At 28.7% G+C, this 8,867-nt stretch overlaps 1 protein-coding gene across 1 annotated transcript; it reads left to right on the top strand.

The window, feature by feature from the left end:
* Nucleotides 1-1,144: 1,144 nt before the first annotated feature.
* Nucleotides 1,145-8,826, top strand: LOTGIDRAFT_230377 (hypothetical protein; the record flags this gene model as incomplete). Its single annotated transcript, XM_009048098.1, has 7 exons — nucleotides 1,145-1,256; nucleotides 3,144-3,351; nucleotides 5,108-5,246; nucleotides 6,173-6,242; nucleotides 6,453-6,499; nucleotides 7,027-7,085; nucleotides 7,494-8,826. 7 exons carry the CDS (start codon nucleotides 1,145-1,147, stop codon nucleotides 7,540-7,542), a joined length of 684 nt encoding a protein of 227 aa, XP_009046346.1. The 3' UTR covers nucleotides 7,543-8,826.
* Between the last annotated feature and the right edge of the window lie 41 nt (nucleotides 8,827-8,867).

The following is an 8,867-nucleotide window of genomic DNA, read 5'->3' on the forward strand; positions in this document are numbered from 1 at the left end:
ATCATTCTATATTTATCTTCTGTTCTTGATTCACACTTTGTCATGGTAGAATGGCAGAAATCAATCATGCCAAAACAGGAGTTGACACAAACCTATCTGTTTATCCAACTCAGTGGCTCAACTAGATGGGTAGGGGACTGTGGACTTAATTGGGTTGGGTCTCCGCTCCATTTGTACAATTTTTCTGGGGATGGGGGCTCCTTTTAGGGGTTAGGGTGGGCTGACTTGGTTCAACCAGTCCTTTTGGTAGTTGAGCCACTGACCCAAATACCTAGAGACACTTGTTACTTCAAATAATTATAGCTACTCTGAACATCATACAATGACAAAAGGGATTGTGTTGGAGGACATTTCGGGCAAAACATACCATCCACTTTCAAATTGATCAGTATATTGATGAACTTTCTCTAAAAGTCAAGTATTTGTGTATCCTACTGATTGAAAAGGAAGAAATATAGCTGAAGATATGTTCAAATTTCTAACTGTTAACAGCTTGTTGTTATCATCCGACGCCATTATTTACAGATATCAAATCTGAATAGCAGGAGTGTGCTCTGATTCTAACACAAGACTCAGAATATTCCTTTTAACCATTATATACTTTTGATTGTTTTAATAAGAAATATTATTTTGATCTGCACCTGAAAAAAAAATTACTTAAAAATGATGTGTGTTATAAAATTCTAGCTTATTGCCTTAGGACGAGGTTATACAAAACTCAGTAGAAAACCAGCTTCGATCAAGATAGAAAATCCTACTTTGAATTCAATTTCTGATGACTACACACTTTAATAGTTGATTATATACTTCCATTGCAAGTTAAAAAAAAATAAGCTTAATTACACATGACCAATTAATTATTTTCTCATACTTTACATTTACCAATTATTGTTAGAAATAGACAACTTTCAGGTTAAGGTACAGACTGGAGATGGTGAAAACAGAAAATCTAAGTTACATGAAACCTGCTTGTAGAGCATGTATGGATTATGATAATGATGACAGACCTCATGCCCCAATCATTATCTGACCTATGTACATTGATATGGTAAATCTTATCAGCGTTTCTGATTAAAGACTATATATGTAACTCTAATCAGTAGTCAATTAGAATGTATGGCAATGAGCACTATTATATTATAACATGGATCATATGGATATAACTATGTTGTTTGCCTTCGCTACGTTCATACAAATGAATCTGGAAGAAAGTATATATCTCAAATTGAAGGGACTTGCTATCTTTTATTATTTTGGTGAGGTCTTTGAGTAATTGCCCTTGTCTAGTTTAAATAAATCAAAATGAACTTGTGAATGTCCAAAAGCCTATTGTTTTGACCTGATTTGGTTTATTAACATTGATGCTTATTATGCATATTTGTGTGATAATGGATTGGTTTTCCTGATTATTCCAGTCGACCAAGATGTAAATAGGTATGGATAATCAGGAAAGATCAATTCCAAAGGACCATCTGGTAGATCCAGGTAAATCTTAGTCATTATCCTTGTAAAAAAAAAGTTGTTTCTTCTTTTCTCACAAATTTTCATCATTATTTAGACTAAGAAATCATCTGTTATAAATAGTTCAGCTATTACACTGTACAAGTACTTTATGCATAGCTTACTCTAAAAAACATAGTTCATTAAGAAATTCTTTAACATTATACTATGATTGTTTTAGTATGAATGTGTTTTTTAAGTATGATTAAATTGATTAGTGAATGATGAGTTGTTCTGTACTGTTCTGAACTTATCTCTTTATATTTATACATCAATTGAAAACTTGCTAGTATGGTTTACTTATCTTTATAAAACAGGACAATCAAATTTATTCAAAGGTTGTAAAGATGGATTCCCATTCCTTTGGAAAATTGGTGGCTAAAAATACATAATTGAATAACTTTTGAATTTCTGAATATGTAGACTTTTGAGATGTATGTTGGGATGACTGACATAAGTTATGATCATGAGACAAAAAAAAACATTTGAGCTACAGGCTATTCACGGTTCCTTGACAAATCAGAACAGAGAAGACTTATGTCAGTGTTATGGCCAAATCTTTGTTCACATGATATCGTAGTTTATTTCATAGTTGAATAATGATAAGACATGAAACTCCTACTATTTAGAACATTATTTTTACCATTAATAAAATATTAATACATGATGGGTGAAGATATTAGTCCATCTGTTCCTAATTGATAATTATATGGTATTACTGTTTTCACTACAATAACACTGCATACTGTTAAGTTTACTATGAGAATACTACAGTACAGTGGTTGATAGTGACTCATAACTTACATTATAGTAATTATAGTGGTTGTCTAGGTTACACAATTCACAATAAAAAAAATTACAAAAACTTGTCACTGTTATATTTGTAGAATAATTTTTTATTGCTTCCTTTTCTTTTGATACTTACATAAATGAACACTGACTACTTACACTTGAATAAAAGATCATGTTCTTTTGAAAATTGACCCCTGACCCCTAAAGGACCAACATTCATTATATGATCTTTGCTTTATCATGGATTTGATGTTACAATATCTATCCTATCCTGTAGTTTAATTTGTTAAAATAGTTTGTGAATGTAAAATCTACATAATAGACTAAAATCAACCCTGATTGTCTGTATGCAAATGCTTTACAATATTTCATTAGTGTACATTTATTCGGCCCATTTGGATAAGTTTTCATTTTTCGATATTGAATTTAAGATTTGATCTAAATATGTCATTGTGGTGGTTTTGGGCAATGGATGGCAGAATGCTAATGAAATTTTGATCTTGTTAGTTAATGAATGCATGAATTGCAAAAAAAAACCTGATGGCATACTAGTACCTAGATGATCAGCATTTTTGCTTATTGTATTAAATTGAATGGGATAAAATATTATTTTGTTAGTTTTGAAATGTTTTATTATTGTAAATTTGAAGTTGAAGATTTTGTGTGATGTTAATTGTTATTATGTTACTAGGTTGTTAAGAAATGCACTAAATATTTTTATTGATTAAAATAATGAACATGATCAACTAACCTATTAGATTTAAGGAATGATTATTTTACTACTTATTGAAATAGATAAAAACAAAATGGAATTGTTATATATTCTGAAGAAAGTTTGTTTTCTGTTTCAGTTTTGGATTTGATCTACTGGAGAGATGTAAGAAAAACTGGAGTGGTGTTTGGTAGCATGATGTTTCTACTCCTGTCTCTTGCCTTCTTCTCAGTGTTAAGCGTTGTAGCTTATCTGTCATTGGCATTGCTTACTGTTACACTTAGTTTCCGAGTGTACAAAAACATCATGGGAGCTGTACAGAAGAGCAATGAGGGACATCCTTTCAAGTGAGTGAAATTAATACATTATACTTCATAAATCTATTCTTAATAAGTATTTCTCTAAATTTAATGAGATTAAATGATGATAAAATATATAATGTAGCTACACCCATTCTGAATATGAACCATAGAGAAAATGTCAGTTTACCATGCCTTGTTTACCTGCTGTTTAGGATGTTCTTATATTTATATTTGTCCCCTAGTCATTTATTAAGTTATTAGAAGGTTAATACTTAATAGTATATGAGGTATGAGAGAAAAATACCAGTTTGTCCAAGAATTGTCTCATGATGAACTTATAATTAGCTAATAAAATAGTGATTGTTATGATCAATAGGTCAGTTGGTTGACATTATCAGGTCTTACACTTTTCCCTTAGGGAGCTAACATCATTTGAAAATGTCTTTTTACTGCTCAAAAGAGCTGAAGACCAATCAACAAAGTTATATTTACTTAGTTAAGTATTTAGTTTCCAAAAAAGAAACAAGAGAAAGATTTTTAATTTATAAAAAGTTTTAACCTATTAAAAAAAAAAAAAAAAGGATTAATTAGCTAAATTATATAAAGAGTGTAGCAAGATTAACTTTTAAAGTTTTTTCAATAAAGCTGAAACCTTACTTAAAGGCTTGCTAAATAAAGGAAACATACCTGGTGGGTTATAATTATGATAAATAGAAGAAGTGGAGTATAATTATATAATTAACATTGTGATATAACCAGACCTGTATTCTATCTATAATCAATGGAATGCCAGTAGAGATCTGAAACTATAAATAAACCTAATTCTATCACTATTACCCTCAATAGAAAATCAATTAGCTCACTCTCAAGTCAAGTCTGTATAATGTAGAACATTAATAAAAATTTAGTTTACTGCAACTATCCAGTAGAAGTTTTTCTTTTCAATTCTGACCTAATAGGTTGTGAAGGTCATTGTACTGCCATATTGCTAATATTTATTAGAACATGATATTCATTTTCGTTTAATATCAGTACCTTGCATGAACCTTCACTAGAATCTGTTGTTTCCATTTGTAGTGGTGTTTGAAATTTTGTTATTTTTAAATGAATAGGCTCTATTATTTTGTTTATCTCCTAAACCCAATTTGGACTTAACACTATTCTAGAAATATTCACTTCCCTTGAACAATTTCTTTAAAAAATTGTCAGTTTTTATCCTTGACCTGCCCCAATAAACTTATAAAGTTTTCAACCAAACAGTTTCACAGCTTAATTCAAGTCATGAAGATAAGTTGTTGAGTCAATAGAATTTTCTTCTTCTTCAAGTAATTCATGTATAAATGACCCAGACACATTATAAGAATAATGACTTAGCTAGAATCATGATATTGATAGTGATAGATTCTTTAGGGATATACTTTAAACTCTTAATCGACTTACCTAATTAACTGAAATTAAGGAGCTGTATATTAGCTGTATTATTATTGCTAACAAATTTGTTTTTAAGTGTAAAAAATAATCTGAGAAGAGTTTAATTTAGCAATGGTTAAATAATATTAGCTTTAGCTAATGTACTGCATTAAGAAGCTGCAAAATATCTTTGAAACTGCTAAATTTATTATGAGTGGGGACCGTTGCAAAGAAATCATACCATCCAAATTTATCCTTACTGCAAACTGATCATATTGAAAAAGGTTTAATTATCAATTTTCAGATATTTTTGGTGAAACAGTAGGGTATATGGTGATATTTGAATCTACTGATGTCAACAATGAAATTTATTTTTTTGAAAATATTTCAGGCAGTATCTTGAAGCTGACTTAGAATTACCAGAAGATAAAGTTAAACCAGCAGTGGAGACTATTTTAAGTCATATTAATTGTACTGCTAAAGAAGTGAGACGATTATTTCTGATTGAAGACTTAGTTGATAGTATCAAGGTATAATCTAGTTCTAATCTTATTATATATAGATTCTATTATAGAATAAATACATTATTTTTATTACTAGCAATCATTCCCTTATTATTATTGTTTATGTTGTTAGGCGTACCCACCAAAACTCTCATTTCATTACATTTCTATCAATAAATTTTCCATGTCTTACATTTCAAAAACATTTCAGATAATTGTTCATCATTATCATTATATTACATAGTATTAAAGGGACAGATGTGCAATTTTGGAGGTTGATTTGAGTCCTGAATGTATGTACATTTCAAGACAAATCAGTAATATGTCAATATATTTCATTACATTTCAAGACAAATCAGTAATATGTCAATATATTTCATTACATTTCAAGACAAATCAGTAATATGTCAATATATTTCATTACATTTCAAGACAAATCAGTAATATGTCAATATATTTCATTACATTTCAAGACAAATCAGTAATATGTCAACATATTTCATTACATTTCAAGACAAATCAGTAATATGTCAATATATTTCATTACATTTCAAGACAAATCAGTAATATGTCAACATATTTCATTACATTTCAAGACAAATCAGTAATATGTCAATATATTTCATTACATTTCAAGTAGGATGTCATTATATTTAATTACATTTCAAGACAAATCAGGATGTCTTTCATTACATATTAAAACCAAAGAGGACGTTCTTGGTTCCAATATATTTCATTATATTTCAGGATGAATTAGTAGAATGTCAATATATTTAATTACATTTAAAAAAAAAAACAATAGGGTACCATCGTAAATGTATGAAAAGTCTTTCATTTCAATTCAATATGATATGTGTGCTAAAAATACATTTTCTCATATAATTAATTTATGTTTAGAATAAAGAAGTTTTCTTGCAGATTATTGAAAAATTTTGAATTATTTGTTTTTACAGTTTGGAATTCTTCTCTGGTTGTTGACTTATATTGGTTCATGGTTTAATGGTATGACTTTGATCATCTTAGGTAAGGCTATTTGAATTATAACATCAGGAATTCACATTTCATCAGAAAAAGATAATGTTTTATACATAATAAATAGCTTTGTCTATGAGTATTTTACCATGCATTCAATATATTAAGATTACTTGTGACACTTTGCAGTTAATCATTTTCTTTTTTGTTGAATTCTGAATCAATTTTCCATTATCTGAAATACCTATTTATATTTTTCAGGTGTTGTTGCTATTTTCACCTTACCTAAAGTCTACGAAACTTACAAGGTATGAATATTTCTCCAAATAATCAGTTGACTTGATTTTTGACTGCTTAGTCAATATCCAGTTCGGAGCTCAAATTCTCCATAAGTTTGATCAGAAGAATGGTAGAGGGACTTGCGCGCCATTTTAGGGGGTTGATTTGAGTATTGAATATATGTACATAGTCTTCAGAACTACTAGAAATATATGAAAATTCCTTCAAAAATATCACAACTAGGAGTTTCTTTAGAATTCTATTTCTATAGTTGTCTTTTCTATTTATGGCAGTGTCTCAAGAAAAGACAACTCTTCTTTTACCTTTAAACATGGATAATTCTTGACCCACATGGATTTGAAAGCTGTAAACACTAATACTGATCGGTTTAGCTAAAAAAAAATCCGGTTTCTGAAACTAAGGCATGATTGGTCAAAAAAAATGGCCCATCTGTCCCTTCAATTTATTCTACATATTTCATTAAGATATCAGATATTTATGTACATATGCATGTTTGATATTTGATTTAATTATATTTTTTTTCCCTCTTTTATAGGTTCAGATTGATAACTATGTTGGTATGGCAACAACTCAAATAAATAAAGTCATGACTCAGTAAGTTACCATTAAATAACAATATCAATCTATATTGGTGTTTAAATTTCTGCAATATGAAATAAAACAATCTATATTTGACTAGTACCATGTAAAACAGCTAATGTTCCTTCCCTTTGAGAAACAATCCTGGAGCTTTGGTTACAGCTTGCTTATAAACCAAGATCAAGATACATTGGAAATGATAAAAAACTACAATAATGCTGCTTTACTGACAAAATTTGCCTCATGTGACACTGCATGATTTATCTTCATAAGCCTTATCTGGAATAGATAAGCAGGATGTAAAAACTCTATTAATTTTGATTATATGTATCCATTCATATGAGATATTACATATCAAGTAAAGAGTAGAGTAAAAAAAATTTCTTCAGCGTTTTAAATTACCAAATGTCTTTCTTATTACAGAGTTCAAGAAAAAGTACCATTTTTGAAGAAAAAGGCCAAGACCCAGTAAATGTTAGAATAAATACTTTATAATATTTTATATTATGTCACACTGTGCTTAAAGTATCAGTTAAACCTAGTTTTTTTATAAATAAGTTCATTTTGCTGGATTTATTTTCTGCCTTATATTAACCACCTAAATTTTTTCATAACTTTGAAAGTCAGTAATGTGTTTGCTAAATTATTGCTGGGCTAGGTTTATTTTGGAAACGAGGGGAAATAACTGGATTTGTTTGAAAACATTTGAAATTAAAAAAAAAATTGGAAAGTGTGACTACAGAGAGAATAGAATGAATTGTGAATTTTTTTTATAAATTTGACTTGAAGCTTTTAAACTCCCTAGTATTATATATTTAAATTTCATTTGTAAATCAATGTTTGTTACATCACTTCATATGGCATGTTTTAAATCTAAAACTTATTTGAATTGTATTTTGTTCAGTAGAGATCTCAATGCAATATTTTATTTTAGTCTGTCCTTCAGTTAAGTTTGTCAAACAGCATGTTTCAATTTTGACAAACATAAATTAGAATAGGTTATGGCTGTGGGAATGATTTTTTTTTTTTTTTTTTGTGATAATCAGATTAATTAATTAATGTTCATTAAGAACTAATTGCTGTAATTAGTAAGATGATGTGTATTATAGGTTTTGTTATAAACATATTGTATATTCATTTGCTTTTCGCTTATTTATAACATCAATAAAATTCAAGTACTGAGTACTTAAAATCTTAGAAAGTTACCTTCATAGAGGAAATAGTTTGGATGTATAAACAGATTTGAGATTATCAAGTAGCGAGTTATTATTTTTGTTTGTTTGAATTGTTTTAGTTTTTTTGGACTTTACACTTATTATTCTTGAATATTGTAATGTTATTCATATATCATTCAATGTAGATTTCTATATTATGCTTGTAAATTTTAATATTAATACATTTCCTATTGAAATAATCTCAATGTTTTACACACTGTATTGTAAGTTTAATATTGTAAACCTATCTCACATCCCAACTTTAATAATTACTGCTCAAAAACTCATCACTTTCTCATTAATATTAACAGCCAAAATTTTAAAACTTTTTTCCCAAGATTTAGACAGGGTTTTTATAGAATTGAACATCTTAAAATTGAATATGTATCAGTGTACTATATCAAAATAAAATGCTTTCCTGTAGTGTGTATATTCATTCTCTCTTGACACTGCTTGTTATAAAAATGTGCTCCACTACTATGTTACCTGTTTCCAGTATGGGCTAGTTTTCTGTATACTGAATAAATGTAATTTAAATTCTAGTGAATTCTTCATTCTGAGTACTTTTCACTCTTCTTTCCCT

The sequence above is a fragment of the Lottia gigantea genome (genome assembly GCF_000327385.1).
Source record: "Lottia gigantea unplaced genomic scaffold LOTGIsca_12, whole genome shotgun sequence".
Lineage (NCBI taxonomy): Eukaryota > Metazoa > Mollusca > Gastropoda > Lottiidae > Lottia > Lottia gigantea.